This window comes from Passer montanus, unplaced genomic scaffold (assembly GCF_014805655.1).
Source record: "Passer montanus isolate IOZ18808 unplaced genomic scaffold, ASM1480565v1 scaffold144, whole genome shotgun sequence".
Taxonomy (NCBI): Eukaryota; Metazoa; Chordata; class Aves; order Passeriformes; family Passeridae; genus Passer; species Passer montanus.
The window spans coordinates 831,073-847,470 of record NW_024361386.1 but is presented as its reverse complement, the minus strand read 5'-3'; the positions used below and the strand labels follow the sequence as shown (position 1 = coordinate 847,470).

The 16,398-nt window shown below is 50.6% G+C and overlaps 3 protein-coding genes across 5 annotated transcripts; 1 reads left to right on the top strand and 2 right to left on the bottom strand.

Moving 5' to 3' along the window:
* Positions 1-2,941: 2,941 nt before the first annotated feature.
* LOC120498259 (protein SCO1 homolog, mitochondrial) lies at positions 2,942-6,990 on the bottom strand. 2 transcript variants are annotated; one of them, XM_039700776.1, is made up of 6 exons: positions 6,734-6,864; positions 6,559-6,649; positions 5,491-5,688; positions 5,192-5,284; positions 4,963-5,078; positions 2,942-3,926 (listed from the first exon to the last, which is right to left on the bottom strand). In XM_039700776.1, the coding sequence occupies exons 2-6, from the start codon at positions 6,587-6,589 to the stop codon at positions 3,798-3,800; spliced, it is 567 nt and encodes a 188-aa protein (XP_039556710.1). In that variant the 5' UTR covers positions 6,590-6,649; positions 6,734-6,864; the 3' UTR covers positions 2,942-3,797. The 2 variants fall into 2 exon arrangements, with proteins under 2 accessions (XP_039556710.1, XP_039556709.1); XM_039700775.1 differs by lacking the exon at positions 6,559-6,649 and having other exon boundaries at positions 6,734-6,990.
* Positions 6,898-9,482, top strand: ADPRM (ADP-ribose/CDP-alcohol diphosphatase, manganese dependent). 2 transcript variants are annotated; one of them, XM_039700777.1, is made up of 4 exons: positions 6,898-7,434; positions 7,622-7,667; positions 8,349-8,465; positions 8,890-9,482. In XM_039700777.1, exons 1-4 carry the CDS (start codon positions 6,928-6,930, stop codon positions 9,174-9,176), a joined length of 957 nt encoding a protein of 318 aa, XP_039556711.1. In that variant the 5' UTR covers positions 6,898-6,927; the 3' UTR covers positions 9,177-9,482. The 2 variants fall into 2 exon arrangements, with proteins under 2 accessions (XP_039556711.1, XP_039556713.1); XM_039700779.1 differs by lacking the exon at positions 7,622-7,667 and having other exon boundaries at positions 6,898-7,480.
* TMEM220 (transmembrane protein 220) lies at positions 9,221-14,464 on the bottom strand. The gene is made up of 6 exons (XM_039700780.1): positions 14,376-14,464; positions 14,251-14,280; positions 13,391-13,451; positions 12,209-12,332; positions 11,757-11,816; positions 9,221-10,769 (listed from the first exon to the last, which is right to left on the bottom strand). Exons 1-6 carry the CDS (start codon positions 14,445-14,447, stop codon positions 10,637-10,639), a joined length of 480 nt encoding a protein of 159 aa, XP_039556714.1. The 5' UTR covers positions 14,448-14,464; the 3' UTR covers positions 9,221-10,636.
* Positions 14,465-16,398: the final 1,934 nt, after the last annotated feature.

Below are 16,398 nucleotides of genomic sequence, written 5' to 3'. Positions count from 1 at the left end.
GCTGGCTCTTGCACAGAGACAGGTGCAATCGTTCCTGCCCAGGTCTCCCCAGCACAGATCTTCACAGCAACATGCACAACTGATGTGGAGCTGCTGGAAGTCAGGGGCTAGGCACTTCACCACCAGTATAACTTCCTTTAAAAAATTATCAGTTTCTAATTGAACCAAACCAAACTTTGAAATTCTTTTCTAGGAGGCAAATAGTCAGCTTTTTGCCTTTGCTTTTAGGCAACCAAACCTAAGAGCAGTCCAGTAAAACTGAGGGACTTGTCAGTCATGTCTAAAGCAAGGACTGTGGCCATTCCCCCTGCAGCACAGACCAGCACATCTGCTTCACTGAGCACAGACTCACTGCCCAAGGCTGGGGAGCTCCTGAGCAGCACACACTGCTGGAACCACAGCTCCTGGGAGCTGCAGGTGAGTACACTGCTTCAGCAGCAGGGCCTGGAAAGCCTTGGTTGCAGCCTCAGTGCATGGGGACAGACTGTTCCCAGCTCTGACTTAGCACTCCGTGCTTGTTCCACCTGGCTGAAAACACATTCTGATTTGCAGAGAGGTGGTGAAGAGCCCAGCTCAATCCTCAGCCTCCAGCTCCATCCTGCAGTTCACTGAGACCATGTGAGAGCCTTCATTTGTCCCAGATCCTGGCTGTGGGCTGACGGAAGCACATCTTAGGAATGCCAGGTCGGTGCTGGGACCGGGCAAGTCTGACCAAGTGAGAAAAGGCTCAGAAAATGTAGGTACCTTCAAAGGCACTGCAGAAGGGGAGAAAGAGCAACAGCGTTTCCATCCACACATGACCTTGACCCAAGCTGGAGATGAGGAAGACTTGCTTTCTTCCTCGGGCTGTGAACAAGGATGGCGTGACTGCAGGAGATTTGACTACAGACCTCCTGAGAGTCCTTCCTATCTGTCTTTCCATCATCTGGACTGAAAATGCAACAGAGGGCATTTGCAGTTGTTTAAGGTCACAGTCTCTGCACCTCTTCAGGCCCTGATTCTGCCTGTGCTGGTGCTGAGAACACTCCTAAAGCAGCCAAGCTTCACCCGTGTGGCTTAAGTGTCACTCATCAGCTGAGCTCCTCCACGGGCTATACAGGCAGCACATGAGGAATGCGCTGCCTTCCTTGGGTGGACAAACGGAGCTGATCCTCATTCCTCAGACATCGTGTCACTGGTCCCCAGCCTGGGATGGCAGCAGCTCCTCAGCTGGGGTTATGGATGCCAGCCCCTCAGAGGAGATGCTGTTTTCCACTGGTATTGCCAGGCCAGGGCTGTGGGCACACACAGCACAGCTCTGTGGGTTGGGCCCTGCCAGGACTGTGCTCTGCCCTCCCCTGTCCTTGGCGTACCCAGGGGTCCCTGCTGGCTTTGGGGAACACAGGTTCACCATGCACAGCACCAGGCTCTGACAAATCTGGTTCCCAAATGAAACCTGTCACTGGTAGAGTTTCCAGAGACCCACCTGGCCCTGCTCAGCCCCAACCAGCACCCAGCACAGCCCCAAGAGAGGAGCCCTGTCACAGACCTTCCCTGCCAGAGCTGAGCTCCCTCCCCTGCACTTGGGGACACAGGGAATTTGGGTACAGAGGCAGTTTGCTTCATTTTTAATATTGGACAGGAAAAATACTGAATATCAGCTGACTAAGCATCTCCAAGCACCCCCAGCACATTCCCTTCCCCTCCTGGACCAGCTCTGCCTCATCCCAGTGAGCACTTAGCACAACCCTTGGGCCTCCTAAACACTCAGGGAACACATCTGTGCTCCCTGCTGTCACTGAACGGGGCAGGGAAATCCTAATAGTTGCCCAAACAACATTTTTTAGTTTTTAATAAAGAAAAAAGCAAATGCCAAAGAACAAGAAAACCCCACAACCAACCACGACAAAACTAAAACTCCTCACTTCCAAAGAAAGTCTTCCTCCTGGAAAAACCAAGGGGAAAGTGATGGGCATGGTCAAACTGGGAGGCTGAAAAAAGCAGGACATCATTGGGTCCCACTGCCACGAGGCAAGGGACTTGTCACTCCATCTGAAACCTTTCTGGGCCTTTGCCACACTCCCCCCAGCCTGCCATAAGCTTCCTGGGTCAGCTGGCTCTGCCTTCCAGGGCACAGAAAAACAAGGTAAAGGACACGACACTGCTGCCAAAACTTCTGGGAGAAGACTGGAATCCTGTATTTGTCTCTGTGGTACGAGTCAGCTGCAAATGAGCTTTAGAGAAATCAGTGGAACAGGTGACACTTCCCAGGCTGCAGGTCATGTGCTGATTTTGCAAAGCCTCAGGAGAGAGGTCTGCCTTGTCCAAATTCTACTTTAACTTGGCTTAGCTGTAACACCAATTCTTTCTTCTGAGCAGGTGCCTCTAACTAATTCGTTTTATTTTTACTTACCATTGCTTCATACAATCATGACTTTCCAGACTGTTCTCTGTGCAGAAAAGGTATTTGGCCCTAACACACTGCTGCAATATTTAAAATACAGGCCTGATGTGACACAGACCTGAAGGTGAAACCCGTGGAAGAGAGCAAGTATCCAATATACATAAAAATTCATGAGCTATCACTGCTCTGAAACAGGTGAAGTTTACTTGTGTTCACAATTTTGGAAAGACAGAAATTCTCCACAGGCTTTGCACCTTCCCTCAGATGGGAACCTTCTCTTCCAACCCCCACGCTCAGGAGAACACCAGTGCTACGTGCAGGAACACCTGTGCTCAGTCTAACACCTCTGGAACTCACACCAAGAACTGTTCTGGTTTGTCTCCTGTGGGCCCTTCTCTGAGCTCCAGCTCAAAAAAGCACATTCAGCTCCTGATGTGCATGACTAGAAATAAATACTGCTTGCTAAAAAGAAGGAAAGCAGAGCAAGAATATGAAATTTGATCGGTATACAAAGTTTTGATGACATTCTAGTTAAACCTAAAGAAATAAAAATATGCATCGCCTTTACAAATCAATCTTTATTTTCAAATGCTGCACTGCTTAAAATGTATCTGATTGCCAGCCCTGTGCACGCTGACAGCCTCCCTCCACCCTCCCCACTTCCCCCAGCACAAGCAGAGCAATTACACACCATAATTTGCACCAGAAGAAAAACCTATTTGCACCCCAATTCTCTTTTCCTTATAAGTGAACAGTGTTCACCTGGAAAAACCACCAGAAAATTACATCTCATTTCTGCATTCAGATGAAATGATCAGGCTTGCTACAGGGCTGGTCCCATGCGTGGAAGCAGTTGTGCTGTCAGTGCTCTTCACCTTCTCAACCTAGATGAAGAAGCACTCTTAAGGCTCCCCTGCTTCTAATAGTGCAGCTGCCTCTCCTAGAAGGCAAAACAGTGCAGAGAAACCAGAGGGCAGAGCTCCTCTGAGAACGCCATGGCCCCATCCAGTAATGGCTTTGCATCAAGTAATCTTCCTGCAGCGACGTTTGTCCTTGCTGATGTCTTGCCAGACCCGCAATTTTATTTTTTTTTTACCAGCAATATTTTCCCAGCAACACACACGTTCTTCCCAAGTGAAAAGTGCTTTCCATCCTTTGCTCCCAGAAATGTTTCAGAGAAGTCCCAAATTTTATTCTGTACACAAGATCTTGTTGGAAATTATATCCATTGCAAAGGCTCTGTAGAGATTTTTGGTAATGGGAATTTGCAGAAACATGGATGCCTCTCTTATTTGGAAGAAAGGAGACCTGCTTGACAGGATGTTACACTTGTGTGCTTCTGCTTTAACTCCAGTGTCCAATCACAGCCAAACCCACAGGTGACATTCACAGCAACCTTTGAGGACCTTCTGTTTTAGGATCTGTATTTTCTCATGTGTGCAGCAATAGAAGACGAGATCTCAGCACTCTTCTTGTTCTGGCCATAGTAGTCCACAAAGTCACCGTCGGGGCCGAGGAGGTACATAATTATTGTGTGATCCACCTGCAAGAGAGCACAGCGTGGCTTGGGCAGGGACCACAACATCACAGAGCCCAGCTCAGACGGGAAATGCGGGATCGGGATCGGGACTGGCTGTGGGATACAGGGAAATGTGGGATTGGATTGGGACTGGCAGTGGGATACAGGGAAATGTGGGATTGGGATTTGGGATCAGGATCAGCAGCGGGATACAGAAAAATGTGGGATTGGATTGGGACTGGCAGTGGGATACAGGGAAATGTGGGATTGGGATTTGGGATCAGGATCAGCAGCGGGATACAGAAAAATGTGGGATTGGATTGGGACTGGCAGTGGGATACAGGGAAATGAGGGACTGGGATCAGCAGTGGGATACAGGGAAATGAGGGATTGGGATCAGCAATGGGATACAGGGACATGCGGGATCGGGATCAGCAGTGGGATACAGGGACATGCGGGATCGGGATCAGCAGTGGGATACAGGGACATGCGGGATTGGGATCAGCTGTGGGATACAGGGACATGCGGGACAGGGCCGCCCCCTGCCGGCGCACTGCAGCCGCCTCACCCGTGCACATCCCGGATATTCCAAGTGGATTTGTACCAAAATTAACAAAAACACTGCAAATTTATTTAAATGACACTGCAAGTGCTGTCTGCACCTAACCGTGGCCAGATCTTTCTCAGCAAAGACACAGAGTTCTGGCTCTGGAGGCCATGATTGCTCAGAACTGAAATACAGCCGTGCTCTGAGTTCAGCTGCATTAGAAATTAGAAATCACAGCAGCTTTGGAGCACACAGGAAAAGCCAGTCAAATATGATACAGATCTGAAGAAATTCAACTATTGCCAGGCTTGCTAGCTCCTGTGCTACTGTCAGCACTTCTGGGCTTGTTTAGAACACATTTTGTTAAGATGCTGAGCTTGTAGTAGGGCATTGTGGTTCTGACAGGTGAACATACCACTGCACATGGAACTTCAGTAAAGATCCAATAGCCGGTTTTAAAATGTTCATTCTGCTCTTATCCAGTCTTTAGTAGGCAAAGATGCTTTTACTCACTATGTAATCGTTGTCCTCATCCTTGGGCCCTTCACTGTAGTACACACGGTATGCTTTAGCCACTTGGTCAATCTGTGCCTTGCTACCAGTCAATCCCACCAGCTTCGGAGAAAATTCTAGACAGAAAGAAGACATTTACACATTTTGGTGAAAAGAATCCCTTCAAGAGGCTCCTTTTTAGTGCTCTGTACTACATGCTATGAGACAGGGAGGAAGAAAGCAGGAATACCTTTAACATATCTGGCAATGGCTTCTGGGTTGTCCCTCTCAGGATCGATGGTGATGAAGAGTGGGGTCAGATTAGGCAAAGATGGAATTCGATCTGTGATATGAATGGTTAATATTTATTTTAGAAAACAAGGCATCATCTCTCATCTTCCTTCAAAGAAACTCATAGCCATGTAACATCAATCCAAGCCCACCCCAAGTGACCAGACCACGTTGTGCAGTTTTATTTATGCAATTTCTGAAGGAAGCAAGTGCCATGAGATGCAACGCTCTGCGCTCCCAGACCCTGAATTGCCATACCAATTTCATCTACCACCGCAATCATTTTCTCCAGCTCATCAGGACAGATGTCAGGGCAGTGAGTGAAGCCAAAGTAGATCAGCACCCACTGGCCAATGTAGTCCTTGCTGCTCCTGGGCTGTCCCTCGTGGCTGACGAGGGAGAAGGGCCCTCCCAGCAGCGGCTTCCCAATGCCTCGGTTTCGCTCCTTCTCCAGTTCTACAAAACACAAGTGGGAATCAAACACACCCATGCCACAAGGCACAATGCTTCCCAGGCAAGCCGAGTCAGACACTGCTCAGGGTCGTGGCAAGATCCGCCAGCGCCTGTCATGCAGACACCCAATGTGCACGTGCCTTCCAGAAAGCGTTCCTTTTGGACAAAACCAAATCTACCACTAAATTCCTTTGGAACATGATATTATCTTTCACTGTTACCCGATTGTATTTTTGTTTAAAAAGGGAAAAAATAAAGACAAGATACCTGGCCTGCTGCGAAACAGCAAAACCAGCATCTGTTGAAAACCGAACACACCCTAAAAGCTGCAATAGGTCTGTTTTCAGCCGTAAATGCATTAAAAGGAAATGTGTGGGCAGCTGCTGCAGGAGAGGGCAAAGCTCAGGGGCTGCACAGCAGGAACCCAATGAACCCACAACACCCAGCTCCGTGTGTGCTGCACAGGCTGGCACGGCCAAACACAACTATTCCATCCTAAGAACTTTAAAACGCTCGAATTGCTTTAAAACGAACCTTGAATTGCTTTAAAACGAACCTTGAATTGCTTTAAATTTCTGAAAATTTTCTGCGGCACTTCCGTAAACACAGGCACGAAGCGGCCGTGTGGAAAGCGGTACAGTGACGATGCCCAGGCAGGTAAAATACGTCTGAATATAAAACCCACATCACCTAAACACGACAAACGCTTCATCTGAACACGAAACGCGACACCCCCGGTCTAAGAAGCCGCGCCTGGACGGGCTGTTCGGGTCCAATCCTAGCTATGGCCCCCAGCCCACACGATCCCACACGGACAAAAGGCAGACAGCGCAATACAACACCCCCGGCGCTGCTCCCGCTCCCCGCACTCACTCTCCTCCTTGTGCCGCTTCATCAGCTTCATGCCGGCCAGCAGCCCCCCGCCCAGCACCACGGTGGCCGCCAGCGACCGCCACGACACGAGCTGCGGGGGACAAGGGTCTGGTGACTGCCCGGGGCACGGAGCGGCCCGGCCCGCGCTCCCTCCGTCCCTCAGCCCCTCACTCACCCGCCTCTGCGCGCCCGCCCGCGGCCCGCGGCCCGGCGGCAGCTGCGACAGCGGGCGGCTGCGGGGTGCGGGCAGCAACCCCGAGCCCCTCACGGGCCACAGCGGCCACAGCCCGCCCGCAGCCGCCACAGCGCCGCCGCCCCCGCCATGTTCCCGCCGGCCGCGCCGCCCCTTCCGGCCCGCCCGAGGCCGCCATGCAGGCTGCGCCGCGCCTCGCCTTCGGGGTCATCGCCGACGTCCAGTTCGCGGACGCGGAGGACGGGCACGACTTCTCCGGCTGCCGGCGGCGCTTCTACCGGCACAGCCTGCGCTTGCTGCGGGAGGCGGTGCGGGAGTGGGCCGGCGAGAGCCCGCCCATAGACTTGGTGCTGCAGCTGGGCGATAGCATCGACGGGCAGAACGCGCGGCGCGGCGAGTCCGAGAGCGCCCTGCAGCAGGTGCTGGAGGTGCTGGCGCAGCTCTCGGTGCCCGTGCACCACGCGTGGGGCAACCACGAGCTCTACAACTTCAGCCGGGCGCGGCTGGCGCGCAGCGGGCTGTACAGCCGGCCCGCGGGGGGCTCGGACGGGCCGGCGGACAGCGAGTGCCACGCGTACCACTGCAGCCCGGCGCCGCGGCTGCGCCTGGTCGTGCTCGACAGCTACGACATCAGCACGCTGGGCGCGGAGCCCGGCAGCCGCCGCTACCAGGAGGCCCTGCGGGTGCTGCGGAAGAAGAACCACAACGAGGATCTCAACAGCCCCGAAGGTACCGGCGGCTTGGCAGGGGCGCGGCCGGCCGAAGGTTCGCTGTCCGGAGCTGGCGGTGCTGACAGCGGCATGCAGGGGCTCAAGCGTTGCCACGCTGGGCGCGGAGCCCGGCAGCCGCCGCTACCAGGAGGCCCTGCGGGTGCTGCGGAAGAAGAACCACAACGAGGATCTCAACAGCCCCGAAGGTACCGGCGGCTTGGCAGGGGGGCGGGCGGCCGAAGGTTCGCTGTCCGGAGCTGGCGGTGCTGACAGCGGCGTGCAGGGGCTCAAGCGTGCCCGCTCCCTGCTGTCAGATGCTCCCCCGTATGCCTGGTGCTGCTGCGGTGCCCTGCTCTGTGCCCCGCAGAGCTGCTCCAGAGAACCGACTCCTGCCCGCCCTGCCCCATGCCGCGGGGAAACCCAGCCCTGTTTGGGTGGTGTGAGCAAAACTCCCCAAAACACTAACAAATAATCTTCTTTGTGCAAGGGGGCCGGAGTTCTGCTGCAAGAAATGCAAAAAAAAAAAGGAAGCTCTCAGCAGCTCCTCTCAAAAAACTCATTTCTATGGGTGGCTTCTTCCCTCCTCGCCAATTATCAATTAATGCAAAACCAGCACAACTCCCATGGAAATACGAGGGGGAAAAAAAATTAGCTAGCCCATATATGTTAGCTGCAGAAGACATGTAGTTGGTCTGGTGAGGTACAGATGGAACCTGTAAAAGAACTGGTTCTGGTTGCAGAACAGCAACCACATCTCACTCTGGGGGTGAGCTTTCTGTACCCCAAAGGTTCTGAGAGTAAACCAACCATCAGCAGATTTATTTACAGCAAACAGAGGAGCCATGGGACGTGTATGCATTTGTGCCTAACCTTCTTTTTCGTTGCAGGGCTCAAAGAACCTCATTTTGTAGCGTTTAATGGAGGATTTAGCCAAGCCCAGCTGGACTGGTTTGATGAAGTCCTCAAGTTCTCTGATGAAAACCAAGAAAAAGTTATAGTTATGGGTAGGTAGATATGGAGGGGGATAAATAGACAATCAGAGTGGTTTGTGTTGGAAGGGTGCTTAAAGCTAATATAGTTCCAACTCCCGTGTTTGATGGGAGTGTACAGAGGAAGCTCTCAGCAGCTCCTTTCACTCATTTCTGTGGGTGGCTTCTTCCCCCCTCACCAAATACCAATTAATGCAAAACCAGCACAACTTCCATGGAAATACTAGGAAAAAAAGTAACCTATGCATGTTAGCTGCAGAAAACATGCAGTTGGTCTGGTGAGGTACAGATGGAACCTGTGAAAGAGCAGAAGCAGCCACACCTCACTCTGGGGGTGAGCGATTTCTGTACTCAGTGGGATGAGAATTCTGAAAGTTCCCAGCAACGAGGAGCTTCATTGCAGTTTAACTCTCCTTATTTCCTTCCCTCCGGACTGCAGCTCACGTGCCCATCCATCCCTGTGCTTCCAACGGGGTTTGCCTGGCCTGGAATTACGAGGCGGCCCTGTCGGTGATTCACGCACACAGGTGTGTGGTCTGTGTCCTCGCTGGGCACCTGCACGACGGCGCCTACTGCCTGGACTGCCACGGAGTTCACCACCTCACCCTGGAGGGACTCATCGAGACGCCCCCCGACAGCAACGCTTTCGGAACTGTTCATGTCTACGAAGATAAAATGGTGCTGAAGGGAAGGGGCAGAATTCCTGACAGAGTTATGCCGTTCTGAAATACCGGGCAAATAGAGATTGTTCTTCTTCAGGAAGGACTCGGATAAAAATGTAGGAGATTCAGCTGTTTGCTTTTAGAAAGCTGTGCTTGGCTGATCCTTATTGCTTGAGCTCAGGAGTTTTTCTCTTGGATACAGAATTTTAGAAATTGTGTTTCTGTAAGAGAGCACCTGACTTCTTTTTGGAGAATAGAGAAGGTCAGTAATTGAAATAAATATACTGGAATGCAGAATGTTCATTTCAAACACCCAATCCAGACTGGATTTCTACTGTGAAAAGATGCAAACCATATAACGAATATTGCTCAAAAAAAGCCCTAATGCTGTTCTCTCAGTGAGCATTAAAGCATGCAGAGTTGTACCTGCCCAGCCATATCTCTATTTATTTATTTTTTGTGAACATTACAGTAAGGTCTCATGTTTGGCAGAATATATCCAGCCTGTAGCCTAAATCAGTCTTCCAACTTTGCTTTAAAAAACTAAAGTAATCCTGAGAGAAAGCTGAGCCTAAGGAGACCATCTGTGCTGCACGATGGAATGCTGCAGGTGCTCAGGCTGTGCTGTGTGTGCACAGCTGGGATCACCTGCAGCAGGGCTGAGGGTGAGCTCTGACACCCATGTAAACAAAGGTGGTGTGTTTTACACCTGGAGCTGTCCTGGCTCTGTCCCAGCCAGCTCCTGAGTCCAGTGTATCCACCTGTGCTTCCTTCTCCAGGATGAATAGTGGGACATGCTTGCTGCTGCAGGGCTCTGTGTGGGTCCTGCTTTCCAAGAAAAATTAGGTGAGCAGCAGAGTTGTGACAGTGCCCACATCTGCTGGTGACAGGCTTGAATGTGCATCTCCCAGGAGAAAAAAGATACAGAGGCTTTCATTAAGTTTTCTTATAAAAAAATAGTGTTTATTACTCAGTAAAACCAGTGACTTTCAGTTAAAGATAATAGCAAAAATATTTTTTTTTCAGATATATTCTACATATGATTTTAGCACAGGACAGAAATACAGACTGCTCAAGTTTTCCAAGAAGTCTGAAATGGATTATCCAGGCACATTTTTGAAAGTTCTATGGCTGTAAACAGCCATTTATTAAATTTAGTATTTGCTTTATTTGCCCCTTATATTACAGAATAGTAGATTTTAGATATCCCAAACTATGAGGTGATTGGAGAGTAATCCAGGGATACAGTGACACCTTGAATATACCATCAGGACAGACATTAGGTCAAGGTGCTTGGAAAATGTAAGAAGCAGCAAGATTAACAGTTTCCATAGAAAAATCCCCCACTCAGATTTGACAATGTTCCTCAACATTTTACCAAATCTCAGCTGGCACTGCTGGAAGCAGCCAGGTATTCTTGGGTCCTATCAAACTGACACTCACCTTTCATTAAGCACCAAAACCAAAGGCAAATAAGGTCAGCACAGTTCCTGTAATAGTCACTACAGACTTTCTCCCACCCAATCACATCACGGTTTTGCAGTGTGTTGGCCAAGATTCTCGCACGTCTTTGTTCACATAAATGTACAGCCACGAAACAAAGGGGAAGAGGGCAACAACAACTGCAGCAACCAAACGAGCTCCTCCCAGGGGACTCCTGTAAGAACAAATCCAACAGAGCTGCTTCAAATCAGTGAATCTTTAAGGCTGGAAAAGACCTCCATGATCATCAGGTCCAACCTTGGACTGCATACCACCACACCCACTAAATCCTACAGTGAAGTGCCACATCCAGTGCTTTTTTTTTTTGAACACTTTAAGGAACGGTGACTCCACCACCTCCCTGGGCAGCCTGTGCCAATGCCTGACCTCTCTTTCAGTGAAGAAATTTTCCCTAGGATCTAATCTCAACCTCTCCGGCACAGCTTGAGGCTGTTTCCTCTGGTCCTGTCACTGTTCCCTGGAAGCAGAGCCTTGGCAGCACCTGCCTGTGAGTGAGTTGTAGAGAGTGAAAAGGTCCCCTCTGAGCCTCCTTTTCTCCAGACTGAGCCACTCCAGCTCCCCTGGTGACTCCTGGTGCTCCAGACCCTTCCCCAAATGTGGCTCCAGGACTGGAGGTGCCTCAGCAGTGCCAGCACAGGGGACAGGCACTGTCCTCATCCAGCTGACCACACCATGATGGGACAGCCCAGGATGTCCCTGGCCACTGCTACAGCCACCACACAGCAATCACATCTGCCTGCAGCTGGAAAGAGCAGAGAGCCTTTGGCCAATTTAATGGGGCTCCTGTGGATGGATGTATCACTAATCTTATACTGGAGAGACACAAAGAATTTTCTGACAACTCAGGCTACAGAAACTAGCTGGAATTTTAAAATGCACCTTAAGCAAAGGGAAAATGCCCCTATTATGGCAGGGGGCCAGGAAAAGTGCTTCATGTAGCCTTACATTCCCCCCTGCCCCAACTTTTATCTGTGCAAGATGCTCCAGGCTGTAGCACCAGCTGCTACTGCTTGGGCATCTGGAAGGTTCAGAGGGTGACATGAAACAGCAAAACAGCAAAATCAACTGCGTGTTTTCAAGGAGCTAGTCACTAAATGTGAACATTGGAATGCATTATAAAAAAAGAGAAAATAAAACTTACTTTGCTGAACTGCGACAAAGACTCATCCATATTGCAATAATCACCAGACCAAACAATTCTCTAAAAAGCCAAACAAAAAATGGATCAGAAAGTACAATACAAATAATTTTGCCTCCAGAACAGTAGTGGCTGCTCCTTTGGAGAAGTTCAATATATTTTACTAGGATTATAATTATAAAGGTATTTACAAAGAGTAACTTTGTTTCACACTACAAATGTACAAATTGACATGTTAGCTAAACAGCTGCAGAAATTCCTGCAGAAATGACTGCTCCCTTCCCTGTCTCCAAGGAGTCACTGGTTTGGAGCATTATGGTCCCTCCTCTTTGGTCTGATTCCTCTGGACCAACAGCTCTCACTGAAACAGCCCAGGAAATGAAGGAAGGTGACACCAGGAGGAGATGGCCTGGTGAGCTGGATTTGGGCAGGGGCAAATAAAACCCACTGCTTACCTGCCTTCCTCTTCATGAAAAATGTTTCCTTGAGCGTGAGCAAACAAAGAGCAAGCCAAGGCAATGGTCCCAACAACACAGCCAGCAGAATGAAGGTCACAGAGGCTCCTCCAAACACCATTGTCTGGGGAAAAAATAAACTGTCAGCCACTATCTTGAAGAATGAAGTAAACCCATCTGGTTCTTCCACAGACCTGAATGGCAAATACCCCTTGGTGAATTTACATAAACCTGTAGTTTTGCAGACGTTGTGCTATTATAATCTTTATTTTATACAGATCTGGGCACAAGGAAAACCATAACTATGAGTTTAACATACAGATTCTATTGATCAGGCAGAACCTCCCCTGAAATATTCAAAACACAAGCCTCATGAGTTCTGAACTTAGGAATGCTGCCAGTTTATATGTTAAGGTGGCCAGAATGCCAAGAGACTGCAATGGTGTAATGTGTGACAACACCATGCACTCCTGAAGGTTTTCTTTTTTAAGTGTGATTTTTAGTCTATTCACCATAAGTATTCAGCCAGAACAGATACAGTCACTTTGTGTATTATTTAAAATTATTTCCACTGAATTAAAATACAAAAATCTTAACTATGTTCTGAAGACTTGAAACAAATCTGATCTGAATGATCCTCTGAACTGCTGTTAGCCCTCACAACACACACTGTTGGAACCACAGCCTTTGAATGTTCCTATTGCTGCCCAGGGCTCTGTGGGGCAGCTGCAATACCTGGCACTGAACAAGACCTTTAGCACTTTCATGGGACTGTGCAAAGCTCAGCTGCTTTTGCACGAGGTAGATAAACAAAAACAGATTTACAACAACGAAACAAAGTCAATTGCTCAGGTCAACACAGAGCTGGGTTCAGAGCACACTCCCAGGTTTCTGCTCCAGAAGGCTTTAGGCTGGAATTGGGGTGCAAAGGCATGCCCATCCCAGCAGCTGGGCTTTCTGCTGGGCTCCTCTCCTCACCTGCAGCCACCAGCACTAAAGGCACTAAAACAATGACCAGCTTCTGTAGAAATAGGTCCTGCAGCTTTTTGCCCTCAGAAGGTTGTAGGATGTGTTTCTACACAGCCTGATTCTAGTCTGCCTCAATTAGGGAAAAAAAAAGGGCAAGACAACCTTTTGAGGGCAAAATATGAGCAGAGACTCTTTTGCACACCAGTGTCATACCTGTTATTGAAGGGTTGATGCTGACAAGCAGTGTCAAGGCAGCTGGCACTAAGTAGACAACCTGTTAATGACATAAATCTACTCGGTAGCAAAACTTAGCAAGCTCAGGAAGCAGAAATGCCCAGCCACAGCAGCACTTCTCCCCTTCGCACAGTTTGTCAGAGCCACAGAGCACATCCCAGTCCCTCGCCCTCGGGCATGCCCTGGCACTGCCAGTGCTCATCTTCACCATCACCACCCAAAATCCTGGGCCATCAGCTCTCAGCCAGCCCTTGTTCCTCTGCTCCTGGCTTCCAGAACGCTGTCTGTCTGACCAAGCACTGCAGAGCCCCTTCCCTGAATCCTGACCCTGACGGCACAGGCTCCTGCCCAGCCCTGGGCTCCCCAAACCCTCCACCCGCGCTGGGGCGTTTGGTGCCGCTGTCAGAGGGGCTCACACACCCAGGGCACGCAGGGCAGCCCCTGCCCGGCCAGCAGCTCCTGTCGCACACACAGACTGTCCCCACCACCCGCAGCCAGGACCGGGGCCAGGCGCTGCTCGGTGCCCGAGGCAGGACGGCACCGCAGCGGGGCTCGCTCCCCGTTCCCTCGGAGACCCGGCTGAGCTGCACAGGCAAGAGACGCTCTGCTGGGCTGAAACAGGGCAGATCCTGGGAGCACGGGCGGATTCCAGCAGCAGAGACATCGCTTTCCCGGCGGCTGCCCGCTCTTCAGCTGGGAGCCGGCACGTTTCCTCCGGCAGCCCCGGATCGGCGGGCGTTAGCGGAGCGGGCTGGGGGCGCCGGGACCCGGGGCAGGAGATGCCGAAGGGAAGGGGAAGGGGAAGGGGAAGGGGAAGGGGAAGGGCGGCCCGTACTCACCGTCCACAGCCCCGCGTCGGGGTCGTTCACCTGCAGCGGGAGGCGCGCACTGAGACCCCGGCCCGGCCGGGGCCGCGCTCCCGGGGAGGGGAGCGGAGGGGACGGGAGGGGAGCCCCGGCCTCACCTGCACGGCGGCCGCCAGCCCGAAGAAGGCGGCCATGAGGAGGTTGCAGAGCCGCCACAGCCGCGCCGCCATGGCCGGGGCGGGACAGAGGGGACGGACAGAGGGACGGACAGAGGGACGGACAGAGGGACGGACAGAGGGGCGGGACGCGGGCGGGCCACGGCCCCGATCCCGGCCCCGATCCCCGATCCCGGATCCCTATTCCATCCACGATCCCGGCTCCCTATTCCCATCCACGATCCCGGCTCCGATCCCCATCCCGATCCCCATCCCGGCCCCGCTCCCGATCCCCATCCCAGCTTGGACGGGGCTTGGAGCAGCCTGGGACAGTGGAAGGTGTCCCTGCCATGGCAGGGGGCTAAATGAGATGAGTTTTAAGGCTGCTTCTAACCCAAACCATTCTGCGATTTTTTGTAATGGTTCGGAAATAGTTTTGTGTTTAAGAGATTCGGTCATTCTGTGTAGTCTGGGGAACCAAAAAGGATGTTCCTCAGAAGAATAGCATTGTGCCATTGTTCGCTGATAATTTATGATGATAAGTGATAGTAAGTGATGAATTGAAAGTGGGTCCTTTAGAAATGTGATATTTACCAAACCCGAGCCTCTGTGAGATCACGTCTTTCAATTTCAGTTTCAGAATCGTACAGTTCCCTCAGCACCCAACAGAATCCGGTCTTGCTGAATTGTTAAGTGGAGGACGTGTAAATGTATTCACATTTGTGCAGAGGATTCATTCTCGTCTTAATTTTAACTTTCTTTCCTTGAGCAGATTACAAGAGATGAGATTACTGCAAATAAAGCCACAGAGAAATAAGAGTTGTCTTTGTGAGAGTCCCTACCCCTCACCTCAAAAGAAGCAGAGCTCTAGTAATAAATCACCTTCATGCCTTGTTTCCAGGTCAAGCATAGGCTCTTGAATGTATTTTCTAACAGAGGGGAAGTAATTTTGGGCTAGAAAATGAAAATGTCAAGGATTAAAAAGCAACAGTGGTGATAAAAGTGTAAGAAGAATGTAAGAGCATGTATTTCATTAGCATAATAATTATTAGCATAATATGATAGGAAAATAAAAGCAGCCAAGCTTTTCAGGCACACCAGTTCTTTGTGTGGGAAACAAAATTATGAGTCACTGCCCATTTTTTCCAACCATACTAGCTGATCTTCAATATGAAAATTGAAGACACCAGAAAAAGGTGTCTTCAATTAATCTGTGATGAAGTCTTTGGATCTTTAATTTGTCTGATCACAAGCTATTGTGTAAATTTGCACAGCCCACCTAGTTTCTGTCACGGCTGGGCTGCTCTTTGACATCTCATGGGCTGCACAGCCAGGAGGGGAGAGGGAACAGATGGGAGAAACTGAGAGAGACTGGGAAGGAAGCAGAGAAACAGCTGGGCAAACACATCCAGCGCCCTCCATGGTGTGGGACAGGACTCTGATGAGGGGAAGGGAAGGCTGGGCTGGCAGAATTAAGCTTCTAATGGGCACTTGGGAGGCATGGCATGGAAGGTTTGGCAATCCTGTGAGTGACCAAAGTTCAGTGACACAAGAGCAAGGGAAGCCAAAAGGCCCCTCTGCCTCTCCTGAGGATATGGTCGGAAGGAGGCATTGGTTTAGCAACTGTGGCATTCTTTACTGCTCTAATTCACATAATCACAGAATATTCTGAGCTGGAAGAACCTATAAGGATCACCAAGTCCAGCTCTTGAGTGGATGGCACATACAGGGATCACACCCACAGCCTTCATGGTAGCATCGTGCTCTGGCCAATTGAGCTAAATGGAATTCAAAAGCAATCAGGCTGTAACGTGCCTTACAAATAAAAACGTCTTTCAGTGCTGGGTGTGCTTATTGCAAAGAAAAGGTCGGGGCTGTTCACTTTAAAGCTTTACCAACTATCCTGAGCACTTCCTGCAGGCACCCGCGGCAGGACACAGCAATGTCGGCAGAAGGCAATACTGACTTCTCCCATGAGAGGGAGGCCAAGAACCTTTAGTATCCTTGAGTGGAACTTGAGCTACTT

What these genes read in the sequence shown, in the direction of transcription:
- ADPRM (XM_039700777.1), top strand. Translation starts at nt 6,928, where the DNA reads ATGCAGGCTGCGCCGCGCCTCGCCTTCGGGGTCATCGCCGACGTCCAG. An exon ending in GCTACCAGGAGGCCCTGCGG is followed by an intron (nt 7,435 to 7,621) that starts GTGCTGCGGAAG and finishes GAGGCCCTGCGG; the next exon opens with GTGCTGCGGAAGAAGAACCA. An exon ending in GGATCTCAACAGCCCCGAAG is followed by an intron (nt 7,668 to 8,348) that starts GTACCGGCGGCT and finishes TTTTCGTTGCAG; the next exon opens with GGCTCAAAGAACCTCATTTT.
- TMEM220 (XM_039700780.1), bottom strand. Translation starts at nt 14,447, where the DNA reads ATGGCGGCGCGGCTGTGGCGGCTCTGCAACCTCCTCATGGCCGCCTTC. An exon ending in CCGACGCGGGGCTGTGGACG is followed by an intron (nt 13,452 to 14,250) that starts GTGAGTACGGGC and finishes TGTCATTAACAG; the next exon opens with GTTGTCTACTTAGTGCCAGC. An exon ending in CTTTGTCGCAGTTCAGCAAA is followed by an intron (nt 10,770 to 11,756) that starts GTAAGTTTTATT and finishes TTGTTCTTACAG; the next exon opens with GAGTCCCCTGGGAGGAGCTC.
- LOC120498259 (XM_039700775.1), bottom strand. Translation starts at nt 6,962, where the DNA reads ATGACCCCGAAGGCGAGGCGCGGCGCAGCCTGCATGGCGGCCTCGGGC. An exon ending in GGGCGGGCGCGCAGAGGCGG is followed by an intron (nt 5,689 to 6,733) that starts GTGAGTGAGGGG and finishes TGTGTTTTGTAG; the next exon opens with AACTGGAGAAGGAGCGAAAC. An exon ending in CATTGCCAGATATGTTAAAG is followed by an intron (nt 5,079 to 5,191) that starts GTATTCCTGCTT and finishes CTTTCTGTCTAG; the next exon opens with AATTTTCTCCGAAGCTGGTG.